Raw genomic sequence first — 26,893 nt, 5'->3', positions numbered from 1 at the left:
GTTTTCTTTTTTTTTGGAAGGACCGCAGGGAAGGAGGAAAATGAAACAACAATCAAGAGGAGATAAGATTAAATTAGAAAAAAAATTTAAGGATGGAAGAGATTTGAGCATGTTTATAGGCCAAGGGGAAGGATCCATTAGGGAGGAATGAAGGGAACTGGTGATACAGGAGTCTGACGAAGCTGGAAATTGGTTTTGAACTGAAATACTGTAGCCTCACCCTTTGAGAGACTGGAGGGAAGTCTGAAAAAAGATGGGAGTAACCATGAATAAGTTGTTTTTTGGGAAGGAAATCAGACACTTGGGAAGACCACAGGCAAACGTTTTCAATTTGCTTGATGAAGTAATACTCCAGTGGGACCAGCTCTGCTGTTTGAGTGTGTTAGGAGAGAGCAATGGGGAACGTGGGGGAAGTTAGAAGGGATGGAAAGAATTCCAGAGAGAATGGGATTCTGGCTTTTTGAAGTGGAATCCAGAAATTGGGGTTTCTTCTCACTCGCTTTAAGACCAACACCCACAGGAAGTACAGAATCTTTGGAGCTTGCTGGCTTTTCCCACTTGGCTCAGGACGGCCAGGCCAGGCTGTGTCAGCCATGTGTTCAAGCATCATAGGCTTTTATTTTTCTTTTAAATAACCTTAAGTGGAATTCTTCAACTTATTCATTAAAAAAATCTTTTAGAGTCAATCATTTTGAAAAACATGTTTTTATTCTTGCAATGCATAAATTTACCTGTTAAAATTTTGGCAGAATTACTAAGCAGGCAGTATAATTTACACAAAGGCAATATAGTTGCAAAGTGCAGATGAATCTGATATAACTCTTTATCAGGCAATGGTTATTAAGGCAAAAAATGTTTCAAAATAAAATATCAACAATCACAAACTTTCGAGCGCCACAAGATCCTGAGAAATTCGGCATTTCCAAGGGTCAGGCGAGGGGTGGGCATTACACAAAAGGAATAAGCTTTTCTAGGTCCTCAAGACTTAACGGGAGGAAACTGAGTACAAAAATGAGTATCTGTAACACCTATGAGATAAGCTCCGTGAGAGGAACCCGATTTCCCAAACGCTTTCAAGGAAATCCGGAAAGAGTCAAGGGTGCTGAGACCTTGTAAAATATCCGCCCCGGGCCACCAGCCTTTGGCTCACGCTCTTCTGGGCTCTGTGTGCCCATGCGCGCGCACGCCAGGACGACTGTCACGAAGAGAGGGCGCGTCCCCGAGCCTGTCGACGGAAGTCCCGCCTCCTCTTCCGGCGACGGAGAATGGGGAGGGGCTAGCGGCAGTTTCCGGTTTGCAGTGTTGAGACGGTAACACGTGGGTCTTCTCTTCGGGATTCCTGGATTATTCCTACCCGTGGTGAATTTGTCCCGTCGGAGCTTCTTTCAGATTTAAGGATGAAGGCGGTAAGGGTCTTCAGAATCCTAGTCCCCGCGGCTTAAGACCAATTTGGCTGACAGTCACTGCCTGGTTTTTCGCCCTTGTTCGGGGGGCGGTGGCCTAGATTCGGGGTTCCCTCTTGGTCCCATGCGCTGTCCGCTTCCTAGCCTTTACAGCCGACTCTTCCTTCATTGCACACTGTGCTCGTGCTCGACTTTAGGAGCCAGGATGAGACGAGCACCGAGTCTTGCGTCTCTAGGATGTCAGACATTGAAGGGTTCTTCAAGGTAGTCTTTCTAACCCCTTATTTTACTGACGAGAAACAGGGTCCTGCTCTCAGTTAATTTATAGTGTGAGTCATGGGATTTGAAACAAGTCCTTTTTCTTCCCCTAAACGGAAGGAGATAGAAAAGCAAGTGGTTTGCTCCGGTTCTCGCGGAAAACTAGAGCTAGCCCTAGGATTTGTATTTTTGAATAAAGGGTCACTAGCAAGAGAGTTGGAATCCAAAGACCCGAATTAAATGTTGCCTGCCTTAGTTTAAGGGTCTTTGAAAAGTCATGTAATCTATAAACCTTAGCTTCATCAGTAATGTGAGGATAACGGCAATCGTTGCTTAATTAGGCTATTGGATGTAATATGCTGGAGGACTTTGTAAATGGTGAAACAATATATAAATGTCAACTATAGTTAAAGACAGCAGCATTTTGCTCTAAGTATACTAAACTAGTTAAGATAGCTTTGAATAGCCACTTAGCACTAAATCAGTGCTTCTTAACTTTTATTGGGGGGGGGGGGTCTTAGACCCTCTATCATAGCTGTGGATTTTGGTCATGAATAAGATCCCTGGTTGAGTAACTGGTGCTCTGGTGCCATTTTGTGGATTGATGCCATAGTTTGGTTTTAGCCTTTGTGTGCAAGATCCCTGGCTGTGAGACATTAGAATTGTGGAATGTGTCTAGTGAAATTTATAATCAATTCTCTTTAATCTGATTTTAAACAGAAAGTAATATAAATTTCTGGATATGCAGCATTCCTCCTGTTGTTGTTTTCCAGAGAAGAAATAAAAAACAGATCCCAAGCTTTAGGAAATTGATTAAGACTAGTAAAGTCAAACTTGAAAACAAACTAAAAAATAAGCAATATAAACAACAAAGCAATATCAGGAAGTGCCGAAAAGAACAGAGGAAACTAAGGCAAGCTGTAAAAGATGCTGTGTCTAAGAAACCCGTTCCCCTGGAGGACCCAAAGAAAAAACGACCAGGTAATTGTGCAAAGCATTCATGTGCTCTAATTTCCATTGATTTGTTTTAAAATGTTCTTCATGAAATAACTGCATTCTACTAATCACTATTCTTAGTCACAGATCTTCTTAAGAGTTGGTAAGGATAGTAGTCCTCTATGCTTTATCAGTCAGTATAAGAAAACATTTCAATACAGTATTCATTGTGAGAAAGAGCTGGCCTCAGCTTTTAGTATGTTTAGAAAGATCTGAAGATACAGTACTTGGGATAACGGACTCAGAACTGTGCTGTAAATAAATGTCAGGCAGCGTGCTGTGCCACTTTCCATTCGTCGGTAGTTAGCTAGGGTGCGAACATTGCTTTTCTCTGATGTGTTCTTCACAGTGTTGCCAAAATTCATTTAGTATTGTAAATGTCTCGCTTTCTTTATATTTGGAAAGTTGGACTAAAATTGAGCTGTAATTGTCATGGTTACTCTTCTGTAAAAAACTGTCCAAGAACTCCCAAGTATTCAAAACAGGTAGGGATTATGACCATTTTGAGTCAGACCAGTTCTTCTACAATGTTACTGATACTTTATATTTGACTGCATCTGACTATTCAGTCTTCCAATGTGCATCTCATTCTCTTAATCTTGACCTATTTAGTTTGATCCCTTGACAACATATTATTGTGATATGTGAAAGGTCATGGGCTGGGAAGTCCGGAAACTTGGCCTGTTCTCTTTATTTTGAGAGTTAATAGCAATGTGGCTTTAGTGGGTCACTTAATCTCCAGGTATTTAATCTATAAAAAAAATATGATAGTTGAGTTAAATAAAGATCTCTTCCATCTAAACTTTAATAGAATTTAAAAAGCATGATGTGTTAATAATTATGTATTAAAAATAAGCAAAAGATTTCTTCCTTCTTACACATTGGAGTCAGTCAGTTGGATATAAGAGTATAAGTTTCAAAAATAATTTAACAAACAAAATAGAAACAGAAGCATAGATACATAGAACAGACTGACAGCTGTCAGAGGGGAGGGGAGTAAAATGTTGAGGGATTAAGTAAAAAAAAAATATATGTCACATAGACACATACAACAGTATGGTGACAGCCAGAGGTCGGGGAGATGGAAGAGGTCAAAGGAGGGGTAGGTAAATGGTGTCAGAAAGAGACTTGACTTTGGGTGATGGGTGATGATGCAGTATGCAGATGATGTGCTATTGAGTTATACACTTAAAACCTGTATGATTTTGTTAAGCAATGTTACCCAACAGAATCCAGTTAAAAAAAAAAAAAGACATGAGTTTCAAGTGAAAGACCTGGGTTAGAGAGAATAGTTTGGGGAATTATCAACATATAGATTATAGTTAAAGCCTTAGACTTGGGTAAAATCACTATGGAGACTGTGCAGTATGCGAATGACAGACCTAGAATAGAATTTTAAGGAACCCAGCACTTAAGAAATGGGTAGAGGAAGAAAAACCTATAGTGGGGTTTGAGGAGGAGCCAGAGAATTAGGAAGAAAACCAGAATTGCACAGTGTCTTAGAAATCAAAGAGGAGTATTTCAAGAAAGAAGGAAACTCTTTATGTTCTAACATTAAATAGTCTGCAAAATAAATTGTTAATTAAAAAAAAACCAAGGTGTGTATTCAAGCTTTTACCCATTTGAAATTATCTGCTGTCGCCATGTATCTGATGTGAACACATTGGTAGATAGAAAAAGTAGAGTGGCAAAAGATCTCCACGTTTGGTCAGAGAAGTGCAGTGGCAGTAACTGAGTGAGAGCTGCAAGGACAGAAGGTTGTGGTCCGAGAGCGGGGTGGGCACCCAGGTTTGGGATGTGGCTTTGGAGCGGGTGGCTGAAGTGGAATGGAAGTGAAGGCTACTGGCTATCAGACAGAACTGAGGGACTAAGTAATTGGTTCTTAAATGCACTGAAAAACGTTGTAGCAAGTGTGGAGACATTTATTTTTTGATTGTTACAGTGACCTGGGAGTGATCCTGGCATTTAGGTTTCAAGGGGTCAGAGATGCTAGCACTTGGCCTAACTCAGGACACCCCAATATAACAAAGAATTGTCCAGCTCAGCATGTGAGCTGTGCTCCCATGTGGAAACACTGGCCTAAGTTGCTAGAAAAGCTTAAGTTTTTCCTGCATGCAGAGTTCTACATCCTTTATTACTTATTTCTGATTTATTTTTATTTTTATTTTTGTGGAACAGGTAAAAGGGTTGAGAGGGAAGAGGAGGAAGAAGAGGAAGCCCTTCCTTTAGATATGATGGATGAAGATGACTTACAGTTAATGAGGGATTTAGGACAAAGAGCATCTTTTCTAACGAGAGATCTTTCTTCTAGGTAATACTTCATTTAGGTTGTAATCATTCATAGCCTTTCAGGGTTAAAAACTTGGTTTTGAATTTTATGTAGGTGATTAGTGCAAAACTTCAGCTCTGAACACAGTGTTTATAAAGAGTAAATCCTATTTATTATTCAGTTTATTTCCTAAATAGAGGAAGTTCATGAATAAAACAAGCTGATTTTATTTAGCGTACATCTTTATTTCATTTGAGTCTGAATAGTGAAGTAGAGTGAATGGGGAAGAATGCTGTTCTTTGTCTGAGGAGCTGGCAGAACAGTCCTGAGTTCGTTACGGCCATGGTCTCAGTCCTCGTTACCTATTGGGTAGGTATTATTCCCATTTACAGAGAGGAAACTGATGCTTCCGCACAATCATAAGTAGTAGATCTGAAATTTACACTTAGATCTTTTTAACTCCTAAGCCCATGCCAGGCCCCGCAGGTTTTTGGGAAGGCAGGATGACATGGTGCCTCCCTCGGCTCTGGCGTGGTCTTCAAGAAGACTCTGCTGCAGCTTTCACCTTAATTTTGCATCTAAAGGGAAAACTAGATATAGCCATAGTTTGAGTCCTTGTGGTAGCATGACGCAATTAATTTACTCATTTATTCTATATTTGAGTTGCGCTCTGTGCCGGGTTTAGGTACTAATATCTATATACCCGTTGAAGTTTTGGCTAGTGGTATATTTTTCATGTTTTTAAAAAAGATAGGTCTCTGAGTTCCTTTTCAGTATGTAAACACTGAAAATTTTTTTTTTCCTACAGTGAGCCTGTTCATGTCAAAAAACGAAAGCATGAGCACGTTATAGATAAATATGAAAAAGTACCAAGATCTCTGCAAACTGCACCAGAGAAGGAGTTGATTCACTTGCTTCCTATCAAAGATAAAAGTGGTATAATCCCACAGACCAGAGAAAAGCCAGGTAAATCTCGTCAGCCTGTGTGTCACAGTTCTAGCTCCTTAATACTACCGCATATTTTTTTCATTAAAAAATCTAATTTTATTTTGACTTTTACCCATATCTACAAAATAGAGGAGCTACCGTTAGATAACAAGCTTGATGATTTTGACCAGAAATACAGTTGCTTATTTTAGGTGTCTGGTGTACTGCGAGTACAACGGAAGCTACAAGGTTAAGGTGATTTTTCCTTTCAGAATATTTCACCAAATTTTATTGTTTCTAAAATTAGAGCACGTTAGTCATCCTTTATTAGCCTTTTTTTCTTATATGTATCTTTTCTTTAAATGAAATACAACACACAGAAAAGTACAGAAGTCAAAGATGTGAAGTTATGTAGTTTATCACAAAAAACACCCATAAAGCTACCAACTGGGCAAGAAACAAATACCGCCAGCACCAGAAACTTCCCTCGTGCACCCCTCAACCACTAATTGTTCCGTCCTCGCAAGAGTGACTACTTTCCTGAGTTTTATGTTAATCACTTCTGTGCTTTTCTGTGTAGTTTTACCACTTAAGTATATCATCACATTTTTAATGTACATATTTCCTGTAGTTACTGACACTAACCAGGATGAAGAGGATCAAAACGAGATGGAACCTGAGGAAGGTAATGGGATACATCTTTACAGTTACTAAATTGTTAATCGATAATTACTTTCTTTTTGGGTTAAGATAAATGAGTTCATTTTAGATAAAAGCTGGAATGTGCATTTTGGAGTACTGGACATTTCAAGGTCATTTTGAACATCCCACATTTTGAAAGTTTTACCTTGTAGAATTTGGTTATTGTTTTTTATTATGGAAAAATTTATGCAGTTAATATTTGTAATGTGTAGCCATGCATGAAGAGTCTTGTTAACTGCACGTGGTTTTTGAATTCTTTTTAGTTGTAAGTAAGTACCTGCCTATAAATAACTCTTAATGGTTTAGCTTTAAATTACAAAAATAGTCGTGGTATGAAATAATTTTGGTTCTTTAGAGTAGTTATACTTTGTGTATATCTGTTTTAAATGTGGGTTTCGAATGGCCAGCATAGTTCTAATCAAAGTTCAATTTAAAGAGCATAGTTTATTGTTTGAAACTATATTGGTTTGGAATTCGTGACAGGACAAACTGGTTAAATTTTACTTCTGCTTTGCAAACCTCATTAAGAGTGTAAATGAGATTACAAGTAAACTATTTTACTGTTTTCAGTCATCCTTCAGAGGCTTGTTGCAGATTATACCTGTGTGTTTATTAAATCTAGTTTCCTATGAATTTCTTTTTCTAAATTGTTAATCTATTACAGTTGTCCTGATTTTTTTCCCCCTTTGCCCTCCTCTGCCCACCCCACCCCCCTGAAATTCTTAATGTGAACACATTTTATGTAGTTTAAAGGACTGTATAGAGTTGAAAACAAAGAATATACTGTACTTTTTAAAACAAAGTCAGATTGCCCTTCCCCTTATGGTAGTACCTGCCTCATATGATTGTTGAGAGAATGATATGAAATAAGGTTTTTGGATACTTGTAAATAAAGGAATGTTTAAGAGGGAAAAACCTAATGTTTCAGAGATTATTGAAGATCCTGTTCCAGAGCTGACTATAGAAGAACATGTAATTGAGAGAAAGAAGAAATTGCAGGAAAAGAAACTGCATATTGCTGCCTTGGCGTCTGCCATATTATCAGATCCAGAAAGTAATGTAAGTAGTAGTAATTTCTTTAGGTTCCTCATATTAGATATGGTCTAAATATCTAATATTTTAAGATTCTCTTGTTACCTATAAGTACACACTAAAGGAAAAGCATTAGCAAAACACAGTAACTGAGTTAGAATAAGAGAGTAGACAGAACCTTAGCCTAATTCTGTGCCTGATCTTAATTTCTTCTGTAATCTTAGAAAAGTCTTTTAAGTGCTCTGAGCCTCTAAATGTAGGTATTGGACCTAATGTTGTAACTCATAGTGCTGGAGAGGAGGAACCTACTTGCAGATTTGCTTAGCCAACTGTAGAGTTTTTAATTAGGAGCGTGCACATGAAAGATTATTTTCAGAATACTCGTAAGTGTAAAATATTTTAAGATAAATCAGAAAGTTATAATGAATTATCAGTGGATCATGGGTACACTAGTGAAGGTGGTGACAGTTATAACATGTCAAGCCAAGAAACCCAAGGTTTAGTCTTGGCTCTGCTGTGTACTGTCTGTTAGGCTTTGGGTGAGGTTTGTACCCAAAAGAGAGAGGGAGAGAGAGAGAGAGACTGAGACTGAGAGAGAGAGAGAGAGAGAGAGAGAGTGTGTGTGTGTGTGTGTGTGTGTGTGTGTGATTTTTAGAGAGTGGGGACAGGAAGGAGAAAGGGAGAGAAACATTAGTGTGAGAGAGAAACCTCGATTGGTTGTCCTCAGTACACACCCTGACCAGGGACCTCACCAGGAGTCAACTGACAAGCTTCCGGTCTGTGGGACGGCACTCAATTAACTGAGCCACACTGGCCACAGCAAGACTCATTTTCTTCATCTCTAAAATGAGAATGGAACCTATATTAAAACTTTGTTGTGAGGATTAAATTACATAATATACATGAAATTATATAACGTGATAGTATTATTTTTGTTGTATCGGTGCCCCCAGTATCCTACTATGACAAATAATTGTTTATTGAACAATAAAATAGATAATTTATATTTATAGAAAAAATTTCATGTGGGTATGTTTCAGACTAGTACTTGTCTTCTAACAAACTGGGAAGATCTGGAACAGAATCAGGGAGGGGAATTTGGAATATTTCTCATCTGTTATATCTCATTTGATCATTGCGAAACCATAGAGACAAGAGCCATTGATCTCATTGCACCGCAGAAAAATAGAGCCTTTAAAAACTCAAGTGATTTGTTCCGGATTTTAACAGCCACTGGGCTGGAACCCAGATCTTCTAACTTTGGAGCCTCGTGCTCATTTATGAAAGTTAGGGAGAGCGAGTAGGAGGTGACATACTTGTCCTGCTCCTGGCTGTGGCAAACATTGCTAGTCGGTCAGCCAGGGCGTTGCTTCTCAAGGTGCCGCTCCAGCGGGCAGCAAGAGCTCGTCAGAGCTGGCGCGTTTGTTGAAACCAGTTTTTCACTTTTGCATTACACCATATCGTGTAGGTGATTGTTGTGTGAGTAACTTTGAAGCTTATGTTAACCTGGATACATTATATTAATTCCTGATTCACTTGTATATATGTGATTATGTAATATCTGATATACGATGGGGGGTTGTATGTGTGTATAAAAATTTCAAGAATTGTTTTTAGGGAAGTAGGTCACATGTCCCTCTAAGAAAACCCAATTAAAAATAGGCAAATTAACAAATTAACTATTATTTAAGTTCATATTTTTTAACTACTTGTTTAACAAAAACATGATTAATTTATAACTTTAGTAGTGATTTATCTATAGGTAATGGGAGCAGTGTCTGGAGTTGTGTTTGGCTTGACTAGACTCTGAGTCATTGTGTGAATTGTGCTTACTTTGCCCGATCCAGATGTGAGACTGTTGCTTTTGCTTACAACTATTTTGCCATTATTTCTCTAGCCTTATAAGTTAATTTATATTACAGGTTAAAAAATTGAAAGAATTACGTTCAATGCTGATGGAACAGGATCCTGATGTGGCTGTTACTGTTCGAAAGCTGGTGGTAGTTTCTCTGATGGAGTTATTTAAAGACATTACCCCTTCCTATAAAATCCGTCCCCTAACAGAAGCAGAAAAATCTACCAGGGTATGTTAAATATAACTACTCTACAAAATAAGCTGAAAATTTTGGAGAGTGAGAGATGGGAGAAACAAGATTTGGTTTCTTCTTAGTTTTTTTAAATTGATTTTTTAGAGAGGGAAAGAGAGAACCATTGATTTGTTGTTCCACTTATTTGTGCATTTAGTGGTTGCTTCTTATATGTGCCCTGACTGGGGATTGTACCCACAACCTTGGTGTGTGGGGATGCTACTAACCACCTGAGCCACCTGGCCAGGGGAAGGTGTTTTATATGTATTTTTTGGTTGTTTTTACATGACTGGGTATATAATAGGCACTCAACATTTCGTGCTAATTTCCAGATTTCAATATTTTGACGTTAAAATGTGATCGATCTTTTGGTCTTTTTCAGGTCCGCAAAGAAACCCAAAAGTTAAGAGAATTTGAAGAAGGCCTTGTTAGCCAATACAAATTTTATTTGGAAAATTTGGAGCAAATGGTCAAAGGTATATTAAGATCTTAAAGACATGTAACGTATTCAGCTTTGGTGAGGAGGGTGAAGCCTGTATTCTGAGCTGTGTGCTGACTGTCCGTGTGGCGTACGGCCAGGAGCGGAGTCTAGAGTCAAGCCCTCTGGGTTCAGCTCTTGGCTCATTACTTACCCCGTGTGATGGGCAAATCATTGCGTCTCTCTGGGCCTTGGCTTTTCTAGCTATAACGTGGGAGTAGTAATAGTACTTAACCTCATAGAATTGTGTGAAAGTAAACTTTCAGATATAAAGCACTTACAATTAATTATGCCTCGCTTGTATCAAGGACTATATTTTATCAGTTATTAGTATTAGTGTTGTTACAGTTCTTTACCTAGCGAGTAGTTGTATGTGTCTTTAAGTTCATGAATAGTTGGAATCCTACTTTAAAAAAAAAAAAATTATGTTGGAGAGGGAGTAAATAGGGGAAAAGGATAACTTGTAATGAGTTCTTTGAAAATTTTTATGAGTCAATTATTCGCAATAATAAACTCTTCTATCGAACCCTTGTTCTCAGAACAGGAAGGACATAGGAAAAATTTGCGCATGGCAGGGGAAGGGATGCGGCTGCCTAGGCCAGGCGCGCCCACTGCCTCGGTTGGGCTCCCTTCCTCAGGGCCTGAGGGTCACCCAGCTGCCACCTCAGCTGGAACGGGACTGCCGAATCCCGCGGGCCCGATAAGGGTGTGAAGGTGGTGCAGTGTAGTGGGGGTGCGTGGGATGGATATTGTTCCTAAGCTCTGACATCCCAGCTGGAACCTGCTTATTAGCATTTTATTCTCTCAATGATAAGGCTCGGAAGCATCGTGTAGCCCAGCACTAGCAATAGAAATGTAACTTGGTAACGTGAGACATAGAAGTCATTAAAAGTGAAGTAGGCACACTTTAAAAAGTAAAGAGCAATACAATTAATTTTAGTAGTAAATTACATATGTCTAAATTATCATTTTAACATGTAATCCATTTTAAAAACTAATGAGATGTATTACATTTTTTTGGTACTAAGTTCAAAATCTGGTGTGTATCTTACACTCCTGGCACGTCCCAGCTGGGGGTAGTAGCCACATTTCCCGCGCTCATTGCCATGTGTGGCCCGTGGCCTCTGTATTGGCCCATGCAGGTGTGCGCCGTCCTAAGCGGATTGAACCATATGGCTTTTTTGTAGGTTAGAAATTATGGAAAAATATATATAATATAACATTTACATCATTTTAACTATTTTTAAGTGTACGATTCTGTGGCATTAAGTAAATTCACCAGCATCCATCTCCAGAACTGTTCCATCTGCCCCAATTGAAATTTCATAATCATTAAACATTAACCCCCTATTCCCCCCCGCCCCCGCCATTTACCCCCTCCCCCCCAAGCCCAGCGCTTGGCCGCCACCATTCTGTTTTCTGTCTCTATGAATTTGACTCTCTGGGAACCTCATGTCAGGGGAACCATACAATATTTGTCCTTTTGTGACTTGCCTATTTTACTTAGCATGAGGTTATCAAGATATATTCTTACAGCATGTGTCAAAATTTTCATTCTTCTTAAGGTCAAATAATATTCCATTGTATGTAATCACATTTTGTTTATCCATTTCTTTCTCCATTATTAAGTCTTTTCGGGTTTAAGTAAATAGAACATATGATTCTCCCTTATGGTGAACATAGTGTGTTTAGGGAAAAATTACATATATGAGAAGCAAATTTAAAATAAAGTTACTGTCATCCATATTATCTTTACTCTGGCTGTATATGATCTGGAGGGAAACATTGAAGCTGTTGTAGAGAGACTAACATATTTTCATATTCTCATATTCAAGATGCTGTGTTACAGGACCATATATGTATGCAAAAATTTATAGAAAATAGGTACTGTGCATCATAAATTGTTTTGAAGGATATTTTGACTCTCTTTTGGACCTCCTGGGTAAAGATATTACACTGAGTTTCAGCAAGAATTCAGAAGGAATGATATTTTAGAGTCTTTGGATTTTTAATTTATTTTATTCATTGGTGGCTCTGGTATGTGCCCTGACCATGGATCAAACTCACAACCTTGATATACCTCAGGACGACGCTCTAACTAATGGACCTCGCTGGCCAGGACCAGATTTTTGGGATTTTTAGAATATGAAAAAGACTGAGGTTCAGAGAGTTTGGAACTTGTTCATATTCACCAGCCAATTAGTGGATGACTAGGATTTGAACCCAGGCCTCTTGACTTAAAATCAAGTGTTTTGGGAAGAGCCTTGGTAGAGCCCAGTGCGAGGACTCCTTTAAGGACTCCAGCTCCCTGTCCCCTCCTTTCTTTTTAACCCCCTGGGGACCCTTTTCGTTGAATGATATGTGTTTTAAAAAACACAGCCAATATTCTGGTAATTGTGGTTACAGTCAGAAGGCAGATTACGTAGAAACATTTTAATGATAACCTTTGTACTTGTGTAAGTGTAGACAACTCATTTAAGAATTTGCATCGTATATTGAGTTTTTTTATATTATCACGTATTACTGTAAAAGAAAGATAATAGTTGAAGCTTTGACCAATGAGGAAACTCAGTAACTAACTATAGTTGTCTTTTGACTAGACTGGAAGCAAAGGAAACTGAAGAAAAGTAATGTAGTTTCCTTAAAGGCATACAAAGGACTGGCAGAAGTGGCGGTGAAGAGTCTGTGTGAGCTCTTGGTGGCACTACCTCATTTCAACTTTCACAACAATATCATCGTACTGATCGTCCCTCTCATGAATGATGTGTCAAAATCGGTGGGTTACCCTAAATGATTTGTTGCCATTTGTGCTTAAAATTATAGACTATGTGATTTTTTTTTCTCAAAATCCTTTTGGAGCTCTTATTTATTACTAAAATAGGATCACTTTGCTAAATACTGTTTCTTTAAGAAAGCTCTTGGAACTTAAGTTTACTGCAGTGGTTTTGAACAGGAGGTGGTTTGCCTTCCCGGGAATGTTACTCAGGACCGCGGTGGTAGGGGCATGGGAACTGCCATGTAGTGGGTAAAGGCCGGGCTTCGAAATGTCCTATGAGGCACAGGACAACCCCCACAGTAAAGAATTCTCTGGCCCCAAATGTCAGTAGTGCTGAGGTGGAGAAACACTGGTTTAGTGTAACATTTTATTTTTCAGATATCTGAAATGTGCTGTGAGGCAGTAAAGAAACTTTTTAAACAAGATAAATTAGGCCAAGCATCCCTTGGAGTAATTAAAGTGATTTCTGGTTTTGTGAAGGGCAGAAATTACGATGTTAGGCCAGAGGTAAGCCTTTTGTTTCTTAATTTTTTTGTATTCGTTTTAAAATCACAAACTTAATTTTCAGTTGTCAATTTATTCATTACAGAAGTGTGCAAAGTAGAAAGGGAAAGTACTCAGTTCCCCAAATGTAACCCTTCAATTTGGTCATATAATTTTGATTGCTCACCTTAAATTTTCTGTTTTAGTTCCTAATTTCAGTCTTTCTTTGCAATTAGATACTTTTCATTAAAGCTGATAATTTTAGTTGAACTGCTAATTTTAGCAGTTCAACTAAAATTATCAATATTGTGCCTAAGAGAAAATACTTAGTATCTTTATACAGGATTGTAGAGAGATCAGATAATAAGGCTTGAGCAGGAAACTTGTTTATAGGGAAACACTTCCCTTTTAGTGATGTTAGAATTATAAACTGCATTCTTTAATTTGTTGGGTTTTTTGGGTCTATATTTAGGTTATACACTGATTTTTTAAGGTGTACAAATGTGATAATTTAATATACGTATACATTGTGAAATGATTACTGCAATCAAGTTAACGCATTGATTACCTCTCAAAGCTACCTTTTTTTTTTGTGGTGAGAATATATAAGATCTATTCTCATAGCAAATTATTAACTGTAATCACCATGCTGTACTTTAGATCTGTGGAACTTATGTATGTTGTAACTGAAAGTTTCTAGCATTTGAGCAACATTTTCCCATTTTCCCCATTCCCTGGCAACCACCACCCTGGTTCTGTGTGTTCGGCTTTTTTAGATTACACGTGAAAGTGAGGAGATCACACAGTAGTCGTCTTTCTTATTTGTCTGCTTATTTCACTATACCACGTTTTCTTTATTGATTTGTTAATCTGCGGACACTGGCTGTTTCCGTGTCTTGGCTGTTGTGACTAATGCTGCAGTGAACGTGGGAGCGCAGACATCTCTTTGAGATACCGATTTCAGCCCCTTTGGGTGTGCCCTGACGTGGGGTTGCTGGATTATAGGATTACTGTGTTTTTAATATTTTGAGGAATGTCCACACTGTATTTCAGAGTGGCTGTACCAGTTTACATTCCACCAGCTGTATACAAAGCTTCCCTTTCTTCACACTCCCACTAACACATGTTGTCTTGTCTTTTTGATAGTGGCCATTCTAACAGGTGTGAGGTGATTCCTCATTGTGGTTCTGATTTGCGTTTCCCTGATGATCAGTGCTGCTGAGCACCTTTTCATAAATACTTGTATGTCTTTTTTTTTTTTTTTTTGAAAAAAGATCTATTTAGATTCTATGACCATTTTTTAGTTGGGTAATTTGTTTTTTGCCATTGAGTTGTATGAGCTCCTTATGTATTTTGGTTACTAAAACCCTTATCTGACATGGTTTGCAAAATATTTTTTCCCCTTTCCATAGTTGTCCTTTCACATTGATGGTCTGCTGTGCAGAAGTTTTAGTTTGATGGGGCCCCACGTGTTTATTTGTGCTTTTGCTGCCTGTGCTTTCAGCATCATTGCTGCAAACCACTTTGCCAAGACCAATGCCAAGGAGCTTTTTCCCTATTATTTTCTAGTAGTTTTATGGTTTTGGGCCTTACATTTGAGTTTTTAATCCATTTTGAGTTCGTTTTTGTGAGTGGTTTAAGATAAAGTTCCAGTTTTATTTTTCTGCATGTGGAAATTCATTTTTTGCCCAGTACCATTTATTGAAGAGTCTACCCTTGCCCACTGTGTACCTTGGCGCCCTTGCCAAAGATTAGTTGACCATATACCACGTTCTTTAATTTGGAATTATTTTTCATCTGTGAGTAATATTTAATGCGCACATAGAATACATGATACTCAGTTTGATCTTTCTGATACCTAGAGTGACTTTAGGTTCACTATTTATGCCTTTAGTTTTTCCCTGTTTCCATTTGTGCTTTAAGCCCCATAATCTGAAATACTCAGTTTTCTTTCAGATTTTCTTACTGGAATAATATTAAGCTGTACTTCTTGAGTATTTTTTTCAGGAATGCTTCTATGACTGCAGCAGGTCAGTAGAGTGATTTCTTCCCAAGAAAATGTAGGATTTTTAAACCTTTTTTGTCTATGTGTTTGGATGGTTGCCAATTTTCAAATTAGCTTCTGAATTTTTTGAATGGTTTAAGGCAATAGTTTTCGTTTCGGTCCCTGAACCAGCATCAGTGGGTATGAAAAATATGCCCTGAGCCCCTACTCCAGACGTACCAAATCAGTGATTCAGCCAGGGCCCAGCTATTGGTGTTTTATCAAACCTTCCAAGTATGCTGATGTTTGCTAAAGTTGGAGACTTGTTGACTTGAGGAAAATAAGTTGTCTTAATTAATTTAATTAACACAAATCTTCATGTCATTTTTTTGGAGGCAGGGGAGATGCATATTAGAATCGTTTTCTGTAAAACTGAAGGTGGTTTGGTAAATTAAATTGGTTTAGAAATACTTAATTTATATCTCCTCCTCTAATATTGGTTCACACCTTTTTCTGGCCTGTTTGCTCTTCATAATTAGTATCTACCAAAGCCAAGTAATGTTTTCTTGCTTCCTGTTTGTCATTTGATTGCAAAATAATGTTACATGTATTTAGCCAAATACTAGCTACAAATTACCAGATGTCTAGCAAAAAGATAATAGATCTTTGTGTAAAATGTGATAAAAGATATTTCAAGGTTTTTGGTTTTTTGGGGGTTTTTTTGCATGAAGGAAGGAAATAACATTTTTAAATGCTTATTTTTCTGTATAAAGTTTTTGAGGGCAATATAAATATTAAGCTGTGTATTTGTGTTTTCTTCCATATTAGATGTTAAAAACATTCTTGTGCCTAAGAATCAAAGAAGTAGAAGTGAAAAAAGATACAGAGGACATTAATAAACCAAAAAAGTTCATGACTTTCAAGGAAAAGAGAAAAAGTCTGTCAAGAATGCAGAGAAAGGTTTGACTGACTTCCTTTTTTGTTTCGATTTTAGATTAAAATCATTGTGTAGAAACAGATGAAAATCGTTAAATAGTAATTATAAATATTTAAAAATCCAATATTTAGAGAATTTAATTTTCACACTTATTACAAAGAAATATTTTATTAAATCAACTTAAACTGAAAATTCATTGGATAAAAAATATATACTTGCTAGGCTGGCTTTTAAGATCATCTTAGATTCTTTGTGACACGCAAGATTTTTTCCTTAACAGAAAGAATGTATTCATGTGAAGTAGCAACACAGTGGGTTTTTGTTAATTGAATCGTGTTTCCTTATTGGTTTATTTTTATTTTTTATTTAATTTTATTCTCTATTGGTTTATATTTGAAACCTTTTATTTATTTACTGGGAGACTCTGGGCACATTTAAAAAAAATATTTTGAGAAATGGGGCTCTTCCTGGCACCCACCTTCCAGAGTCGTTGCGCATTTAAGTAAGATGATGTACGTGAAGCCCCGGCAGAGTGCGTGGCACTGGCGTGCCTCATGAACATCAGTCACCGCCACCGCTGTCGCGATTGTCATTTCTCAGAACATTTCTGAACAGTGTGTTAGGGTTATGAAATTGCTTATAAAAACAAAATAAATCCCAGGATATCCATTTTTGAATGTGTGTAATAATTTTAAAAACATGACGTAAGTATCACATTAGACTTAGTAACAAATGAAGGCAAATACTCACTTTCATTGTTTCTGGCACACTGTCCTAATGTAAGGGGGTACGTAGCTGTGGCGGGGAAACCAAGGCCGATGAGAACACGGCAGCTCTTTAACAGCCTCGCAGGAGGGAAGGAGGCTTTCCCAGTGAGCGCCCTGTGTGCGTCTCAGGCGGCTTAGCCACCAGCGTGCTGCTGCTCTTAGAGCCTAAAGAGATGGAAACGAATTGATACTTTGTTGAATTTCTATATAGAATCTGGCTTTATGCATTGTATGTAAGTGGGAAATTTTGGTGATGACTGGCTTCCATTATAGATGATTTGACAGTAAGAATTACTTCTGGGCTCAGTATGGTTTTTCTCTTTTTTTGAAAAATTTTAACTTAAATAATAGAAAACTGCAGAAAATAGTATAGCACTTCTTATGTAGCCACCTTTCTGAATGAGCAGATATTAATAGACTGCTCTCAGTCGTCGTCTTGAAAAGAACAAGCATTGGTGTTGGAGTTGGAATCCCCTTTGGTCTCCCCACCTCATTCTCATGCCTTCCATCCGGGGGGCCACCACTGTCTTTGCGGAGACTTCTTTTCCGTTTTTCTACTTTTGCTTATATTTGTATTCATAGGCAATCTGGTATTTTGTTTTATGTGTTTCATAATATTTACATATTACAGCTTGCTGTTTTCACTCAGTGGAATATACTCTTTATTTTTCAATCTATTTTCAGTGGAAAAAAGCAGAAGAGAAACTAGAGCGAGAGCTTCGGGAGGCAGAAGCCACAGAAAGCACTGAGAAAAAGCTGAAATTGGTAGGCAGTGGCACGTTCCCTTATGCCCGCGGTAATAGCCGCCCAGTATGAATGAATCACAGTCATACCTGTATTTTTTGTCAGAGCAGCAAAAATAAAATTATTTCTCGGTGTGCTGCAGAATTTTAGTAATTAGTTTATGTGTATCATAAAAAAGGATTTAAAAGGTTGAAAATTGCTGTCCTGTACTTTTTAAATGTTTTGTTAAATAATTTTAACTAGGGATTTGTTGTTTCAATTTACGGTTATATAATTTTGGTTTATGTCATGAGGCTTAGATATAAGATGTACAAGAAATTAAAATATGATCAGTGCTAGTTTTGTGAAATCACTGAATGTGTATCTTTATTCTATTCAAGTTTCATTTTCTTAAAGCTCCTAAGACTGAATTGTTGGGAGGGATAGGAAGGGACAAAAAAAGGTTGAGCTTTGAAAGTGACAGTTACGGTAATTCAGGAGAAAGTGCGGTGGGTTCTACTAAAGTCACGCTGTCTGTTTCTTCGTCCAGCACACGGAGACTTTGAATGTTGTGTTCGTAACATACTTCAGAATATTGAAGAAAGCCCAGAGGTCACCGCTCCTGCCAGCAGTTCTGGAAGGTCTTGCCAAGTAAGGGCTGTGTAGGTTGAAACCTTTTAGATCCTTTCTAAATAAGACCAGCAGAACCATGAATTTTAAACAGGGTTAATAATGACGACCCAGTGTCCTCATTTCCCTCCCTCTCTCCTTTCCTCTGTCACCAGCCTTTCCTTGCTTTGCTCTGTTTTTATTTCGCTAGTCCCTTTGGCTGCACTGCAAGCATTTTCACGTACTTGGGTTCATATAATTGCCAGCTCAAAGGGTATGCATTTTAAATTTTGATAAATATTGCCAGATTGCTCCCCAAAAAGATTTTACCAAGAGACTGGGAACGTATGACTTCTGAGGCCCTTTTTTGTTCTAAGATTTACATAGTGTCAGAGGCCCTTACACTAATATTTACGAGATATCCTTTACTCAGTGCCTAATATTTTACAGTGTACAGAGCGCTCTGACATTTCGTAGCCCACATGATTCTTTCTCTTTAACTCTATTGGGTGATTTCAGCCATTTCTAGAGATGGAGGCCCAGGCCAGTCAAGTGACTTACCGAGGATCGTAAAGGTAGTTCCCTGCAGAACCTGAACTGGACACCAGGTCCAGCTTCTTTTCCCTTTTATTTTCAAAGCTTTCATAGTGTCCATAGTCTTACACGAAGTAGACTCTTTCCTCCTTCCTTCTCCCTGCCACCCATTTTCTTAGAAGCTGATGCTGCTTGTTCTCTTGTGGCCTCGAACTGTGCTGGGCACCTGGTGAACTTGCCTCTGGAAACAGTTTGCCCTCAGCAGCTTCCTTCTTGGGGCAGCGGTGCTTTTGAAATGCTGCCTGAGTTGGTGTAGTGCTTCAGGTGTTTCTGCTGAGTATAGTCCAACTGGATTGTCAGAGAGGCCAATCTGAATTAATGAGAAGTAACATCATCTCTACAGTCTCTATCATAGCTAGGAATAAGGAGGATTAAAAATACAATGTGAAAGTCAAGTTTAATTTTTGGCTGCTTTATTTCTGTTTTTAGGTTACCTTTTAACCAAGTTTTGTTTGATTTTAGGTTTGCTCACCTTATAAATGTGGAGTTTTTTGATGATTTATTAGTAGTTCTACATAACCTCATTGAGTCTGGTGTAAGTAACTCTATTAATGAATTATTTTTTAAGATATACATGGTATTATTATTATTTTTATATATATGTTTTTGTTTTTTTTTTTTTGAAAGAACCTAAGCTATCAAGAAAGTCTTCATTGTGTCCAAACGGCTTTTCATATTCTTTCTGGGCAAGGTAAGATACCCTCTTAATCAAGTTTTGTTTGCTTTGTCTTTGGAGGCTGTAACATACCTCATTGTGTTTGTCATTTCAAAGGTGATGTTCTGAATATTGATCCAATGAAATTCTATACACATCTTTACAAAACACTGTTCAAGCTACATGCAGGTATGTATGTGTAGATAACGTGTCTTTAATATGTATTTCTTTTAAGAATATGTTGTGACCCGAATGAGAGTCTATGAAAAGTGAGAAATAGGAACTAGTATATAAAGTGCTGGCCTGCCAGTTTTGCACATCTGTGTTTACCCTCAAGTAAGACGGGGAGAGCGAGGAGTTTTGGAATTGGCTGGAACTACAGTGCAACCCACCACATCCCTTGAGCAGCCTAGCCCTGCCTCGTGGGTTCGGGTGGTGATTTGGGACAGGCAGGACAGTTGATCTTGGATTTTTCCAGAATTAGGTGAAATTGCAGCATGGAAAAGTAATGACAGGTGTATCTGCCATTTTAGGCGCTACCAATGGAGGGGTTGAGATTGTGCTCCAGTGCCTCGATGTCATGCTGACCAAACGCAGAAAGCAGGTTTCTCAGCAACGAGCTCTTGCCTTCATCAAGCGCCTCTGCACCCTTGCTCTTCATGTTCTTCCGGATTCAAGCATTGGCATTTTAGCCACTAACAGAATACTAATGCACGTAAGCAGTGACAGGAATGGAGAGAGCGACGCCCTGGCAGTGCAACAGCGGTGTTTTGTTTCATGTCTTTCCCCCCCACATACATCATTACTTAATTATGAAAATAATTCACACTAGTGACAAAATCAGGCACTAAAGGAAGTGTGTAAAATTACAAAAGGACATCATTCTGCCCCATTGACACTCTCTGGAGGTAACCATTTTTGCCATTTGGGGGTATCCTTCCCGCTGACTTTTTAAACTTCATATATAAACACATAACACCGAGCACACACAATCAGCATAGCTTTTACTTTTTAATGTCAAAGGGATTGTGGAGATTATGATACACATGTCATCCTACAATTTTTTTTAACACAATGGTGATGAACACATTTGCTAGGTTCTTTTTGCTATTTCAAATAATGCTATAGTGAATATCCTTACATGTTCCTAGATAATTATTTCTGCAGGGAAGATTCCTAAAAGTGGGATTGCTGGGTGAAAAGGATGTTCTATTTTCTCTTACAAGATAAAATCTTTTCAGAGCACACCAAGAAAGTAATCTTTTGCAGTTTTTGTTCTCTTGTAAAATGAGCTTAAATTTACAGAATTAAAACTACATATGATGTTCATATGCTCATAGTTCTTATATAACCATAAAATCAAATTAAATTTAAGTATAAATAAAAGTACAGGACCCAATAGCCTTCTTTAAACTAATAATATTGATTTAATTAATCCTTACGTGATATTTTTGCAGACTTTCCCCAAAACAGATCTGTTGCTTGACAGTGACTCTCAGGGTAACGGGGTTTTCCTTCCCGAGCTGGACGAACCCGAGTACTGTAACGCTCAGAACACCGCCCTGTGGGAGCTGCACGCGCTACGGGTACGAGTGCCCCCACCCTCTTATTTTGTGAGCAGTTTGTTCAGCTTTTCCCCAGGCCGTTGTTATTGCCAGAGTACCTAATGTGCCTTGTTCTGGGACCACTTTTCCTAAAATCCATGTTTTAGTAGTCTGCGTTTCACTTTGCAATTACTACTCTTTAAGATGTTGAGGTACGATTACTAAGGAAGCTGAGTGACAATTTCATGGGGTAAGATTCATTGAAATCTTTCCCTTCCCGGGCACATTGGTATTGGATCCTATCCAAGGAGACTTCGGTAGGCGCACAAGGTTCGACAGGGCCTCACCTATGTCCTGATTCTACAGCGTGGACAGTGTCAGAGTGAGACACAGCGAAAATGTTTCAGGAAGCCTGTTGTCAACTTTGTGACTCTGAAAGAGTTGTTTTTTGATTTTTCTGTTCATGCTGTAAAAGCAAGACTGAGCTACGCCACTGGTAACTTGCTTATCAAACAAATTTGTGTTATAGTCCTGTGAGCAAAGATAATCTTTTTCCTGTAGTTAAGTGGTTTTTATGAATTACATATACATCTATAGTATTCTAAAAATATTAGTGTTTATTAAATAAAATCTTCACTGTAGTGTTTTATAAAATACTGACCTGTGCAAAACGTGGTTGTCCTGTTTCCCCTTCAGCGGCACTTCCACCCCGTTGTGCGGAGGTTCGCAGCTCACCTCATCGCCGGGGCCCCTCTGGAAGGCTCTGAAGCACTCAAACCAGAGTTGAGCCGAAGGTGGTACTTAACATTGCTTTATTATTATAAGACTATAAATTTCAGTTGATAGCTCTTGACTGTGAGAAGTCTGTTTTATAATGTAATAGGTTTTAAAATGTAAAGTGCTAAATTGGTTACTTGGATTTGGTCTCACTTCATATTCCCCAATTGTTCCAAAGAGAAGACATGGCTGCCTGATTTTATTAGTTTGTTTTGAGAAATCACAACATTTTTTTTTTGTCGTAAAAATTGTTAGACATACAGATAAGTAGAATAGTGAATTCTCATGCCCATGACTCAGGTTCAGCGGTGAATAATATACCATATGCGCTTATGTAAAGATCTATGAGTCTTAACTACAGTGAGCCTCTTTTTTTTCTCTTGGGTGGTCCTGCAAGGACCAGAAAGGGAGAAATGAGGAGAAGGAAGAAGCATTTTGTCACACTGCTGTCCAGAGGGGTGGCCGTTCTCTCCTTGGCCTCCTGACCTGCAGGAAGCTTGGATCGCTACCCCGGCATTCACCTTATACTCCTCTTCCAGATGGGGAAGAGGGTCCTAAGAAGTTTCTTTCCCCTCACCTTTAAAAAAAAAGAACTCAAATGTTTAAAAAAATATTTATTGATTTTAGAGAGAGGGGAAAGGGTGTGTGGGTGGAGGGGAGGAGAAGGGGCATCAATTTGTTGTTCCACTTAATCATGTATTCATTGGCCGATTCTTGTTTATGCCCTGACCGGGAATTGAGTCCACAACCTTTATATATTAGACCAATACTCTAACCAACTGAGCTACCCAGTCAGGCACCCTGCCCCCCCGCACCTTTTTATTCTGAAAAATTTTAAAAGCACGGAGGAGTTGAAAAAATAGTAATTACCTACCTGCCCCCCCCCAATCAGTTAGAAAATAATTCAGTTATACAGAAGAGAAGAGAAAATAGTCTTTTAAAAGACACCCTTGTAATAGAGCTATCACTCAGAATTAATATTTGGCTGTAGATTTTTCTCCTTTGCAAACGAACTGGTATTTTGAATTCAGAGATCACTGGCAAACGGCCTGTAGGTGAGCAGGTTGATGGTCTGGCCTCTTGAGAGTTGAATAGAAAATGAATTAGTTGTTATATTTTAAATATTGGAAGAATTCACCCAAAAGTCCAGGTTCTCTTGAAATACTGGGATATTTGGCAAAATAGGTCTGTATTTTTTTTTAAAAATGGCAGTAGTTAGGTACCTGCTTACCCCTTGAAATGAGGCATAAACTTTATAGTTTTCCATAAACCTTTTCCTTCTGGAGACAGAGATACCTTTCGTCCATAAAATAATAACATGGCCATTTACTTTTTTCTTGCCCTCATTTTTCCCACCTGTCTCCCAGCCTTGTTTTTAAAAGGGAAATAAAGGAGAAAACAATTTTTTGCCACCTTTCTTTTCACAATCCTTTCCTGGCAAGTTTTCCTTAGTGACCTTGAACATTTACCCCATTTATGCCAGAGGTGGCCTTTTCCAGAGGAAGAGGAGGAACCGGTCTATCCCAGAGGCTTGAGAAAGGAGACTCATGGTGTCTTCCCCTGGGGAGTGGGGCTGGAGTGTGACTGCAGTCACAGTCCTTGCAGGCCCCTGCCTGTCGATCCCCTTCGGAGTGTCAACCAACCTCAGATCATTTACATGTCCCGGTTGTAGACATTTGTTCTGCCTATAGGATGGTTCTCCTTGCTTTTAATCCAGGCCCAAACTGAAGAGTTGAGCTGTTTGAAATCTGTGGAGGATAACTCCATGCTGCACTCCTCTGGCTCCCATGACCAGGTTAAATGTAGTTGCAGGTTGTTTACGTAACTGTGGTTGGTTGAGCTGGGGTTTGGTAACTTGGAACTTGAGCTCTTCTCCTCAGCCTTCTGTCTGTTCAGGCCTGTGTTTCTAAATGTACACCAGGCCTCTGTGAGGTGGGTTTAGTTGGATAATGTTGTCAATTCATAGGGATTTAGGATTTATTTTATGGATGGTGACTTGGCAGGATTGTATCTTAATTATGGGTTTAGAATAATGAGTCCTTTTCTGGGTACAATTAATTATTTTCAAGTTATTATGCCTTTTTGTGACTCTAGATTTCTCTTGTGACTGTAGATCTGCTGTGGAACTTTTTGAGGCTTATAGCATGGCAGCAATGACATTCAATCCTCCTGTTGAAACTTCAAGCCCCAAAAAGAAGGTATGTCAATTTTCACTGTTTTTTTAAAAGATAAAATTACAACTAAATTAATACATTTTTTAATAACTGATCCCAATTTGCCTAATTCGTAGATAGAATTTTTTTTCAAGTTTAGGAGTGATGGCGGGATGGATCTCTGGGGTTGGAATTCCGTAGACAGAGGCAGCTATGAGGCAGTGTCATTCGGGGAAGGGTCTGTCCAAGACCTGACCCAGCACCTCATGCTTCACATGTTAGTTCGCTGTTAGTTGTTACTATTTTCAGCTTTGCTCACAGCTTGGCTTTTGCTGATAGCATAAGAACTTTTAACTCATACTTTTAATACTTTTTTCAGGATAAAGTTTTGCAAGGGGATTCATTTTTGAATGAAGATTTAAATCAACTAACCAAAAGACTTTGCAGTGAAGTTGCTACTCATTTGCCTCTGGATCTCACCAAATATTTGAAACCGTCACTGCGGTAGTGGAAGGAGGAAGAGTCAGTGGACTTTGCTGTACATTCGTGTATTTGTGCAGGTGCACATAAAGATAATGGTTCACTTAGGACCTTCTCTTTTGTACAAGGGAAACTTCCTGAGAAAATTAACAGAGGAGGAATTTTCCTTTGCATGGTACAGGATTCTGCCCTAATTCTGAAAATGTCCTTTCATTTGGAAAGGAGAATCAAAAGCCTTTTCCTCCCCTTATATTTGGAAACTTCTTTCTTAGTGATGTTGCCTTTTTAAAATTTAATATACATATTAACTACTTTGGCCTCTGAAAAAATATATGAATGTTCATTATGGCTGCTTTCAAAGAAAGTTTCTCTGTGATTCTAGTCTCTTCAAAGTTCTTCGCATTTTCTGCCATGCTGTGGAGGGTGATGAGGGAATTCCTCCGGTGTGGAGAAAACCCAGCCCCAGGTCTTACCATTCTGTTTTAAGGATAGAGGGTACCCACTGAAGGGCTTTTCTTCCCCCCTTCTGTAAAATGCCATATTCTTACAATTATAAAGTAATATTTTATGTAACATCTGTTGCCATATTCTAAGAATGGCTTATGAAATAAGTGTTTTAATGACCACGTTATAAAAATTTCTCCTGTGAATAGTTGAATAAAACAGCTGTTTTTTTCTGCCTCCCATTTTTGTTAATGTGAGAATTGAAAACAGCACAGCAGTCCAACTAAATAGCCCTGTTACTCGCTCAGAGCTATAGAAGTCAGTAATTTTGGCCTAGAGCTTAAAGTTTTTTTTTTTTGTCTTGAAGTAAATGAAAATAGAAAGTTCCTTTGTTGTTCTAGCAATGTGAGGAATACCAGCTTTAACTGTGCAAATAATCTCTTTAGCAGATTCTTACATGTGATTTTAAAAAGTATTTTTAATACCAGTATTTTTAGGCTTGATTATTTAATGATGAGAAATGTATGCTTCAGCATAGAAATACTTGCTTTTAACCCATCTTTTAGATATAAAACAAAGTTCCAAAATATTATGAATGGTTTGGATGACCAAGTCTTTCCTTCTCAGAGCACAAGTCACCAATACATGCCACAAGTCATTTATTTTCCAAACATATACAAATACATATATATTTCACTTTGGCAGTAGAAACTGTAGTTTATGTGAAAAATAAATTTTAAAATAGAATTCATTAACCAGTTCACACTTGTATTACGCTTTTAACCTTCTTGTTACATATATAGAGAATCACAGTGGGACCATAAAATTACATATCTAGTTTTTGAACATCCTCTGTGAATTTGAGTATTAACTTTTATAACCTTGTTTTAATGAGTTTCATTTTCAGAACTGAGTAATGGTAGTCATTGATAACAACAGAGACACACAAACACACACAGACATGCCCTGAGGCTCTACTAAGCTACGGCCTTTTTTTTAAAAAACTAGACAAATATTGAGCACCTACTATGTGCTTAGCACTGTGCTAGGCACTTAAAAGTGAAGTGGGGTAATAATGGGGGAAAGACATACAGCCTCAGTGTTCCATGGGCTTGAAAGCTGAGTCAAGTCATTCGCTCACACTAAAAGAAATACATTACCTAATTCAGTGTCAGAGTGAGTTGTTTAGAAGTTTGGAGACCTGTGTCATCTCAAATAGAGGAGGTTTCAGAGGCCTGCTTGATGGCAGGCGTGAGCATAGTATGGTTTGGATCTAAGATGTATGTGAATAGTTTGATAATCATGGAGATTCGGCAAGTATTTGAAAAACATTCATTTCAGGCATTCCTCTACCAGAACACTTAGCTGCCGGTCAAGGATTGCTCTTAGGAAGTTGATACATGGAGGTGGCAGAGAACACACTTAACAAGCACTGTGTCTTGGAAATGTGACCCAAGTATGGGCTGTGTGTGAGAATCAATCTCCCTTGTCTAATAACTGAAAGGGTCCAGGGCTCACCTCTTCCTGCTTCACTGCTGATGTGACGACAGCAGTTGCGGGGACCCTGAGGCAGCCATCTAGGCAGCACGTCCCCTTCAGGCTGCCTGTGACACTGCCAAGTGTAAGGTCAGACACCAGCCAGGAAGACCCATCCTCCTCTATGGGCCTGGGAGCCGAGCTGTGGAGCTTTGTGTTTTAGAGCTAATCCAAATTTACCTGACCAATATGCAAGCTTGGATTCCTTTTCAGAATTAAGCAAGGCCTGTGGGAGTCTCAGCACTGGAGGAGAGGTTAGCAGAGACACTGGAAAGGCAG

At 38.5% G+C, this 26,893-nt stretch overlaps 1 protein-coding gene across 1 annotated transcript; it reads left to right on the top strand.

The window, feature by feature from the left end:
- Positions 1-1,284: 1,284 nt before the first annotated feature.
- Positions 1,285-24,998, top strand: NOC3L (NOC3 like DNA replication regulator). The gene is made up of 21 exons (XM_054572877.1): positions 1,285-1,406; positions 2,435-2,642; positions 4,836-4,968; positions 5,735-5,892; positions 6,485-6,538; positions 7,484-7,614; positions 9,510-9,671; positions 10,057-10,150; positions 12,753-12,928; positions 13,307-13,435; positions 16,224-16,355; positions 17,784-17,864; positions 18,373-18,473; positions 19,488-19,560; positions 19,653-19,716; positions 19,798-19,869; positions 20,214-20,395; positions 21,138-21,266; positions 21,921-22,018; positions 24,115-24,199; positions 24,534-24,998. Exons 1-21 carry the CDS (start codon positions 1,398-1,400, stop codon positions 24,660-24,662), a joined length of 2,400 nt encoding a protein of 799 aa, XP_054428852.1. The 5' UTR covers positions 1,285-1,397; the 3' UTR covers positions 24,663-24,998.
- The last annotated feature ends 1,895 nt before the right edge of the window (positions 24,999-26,893 follow it).

Source organism: Pteronotus mesoamericanus, unplaced genomic scaffold (genome assembly GCF_021234165.1).
Source record: "Pteronotus mesoamericanus isolate MK-2021 breed Mesoamerican mustached bat unplaced genomic scaffold, CSHL_Meso_final contig_24, whole genome shotgun sequence".
NCBI lineage: Eukaryota > Metazoa > Chordata > Mammalia > Chiroptera > Mormoopidae > Pteronotus > Pteronotus mesoamericanus.
The sequence above is the reverse complement of the archived record's forward strand: the minus strand, read 5'-3'. Positions and strand labels throughout refer to the sequence as shown.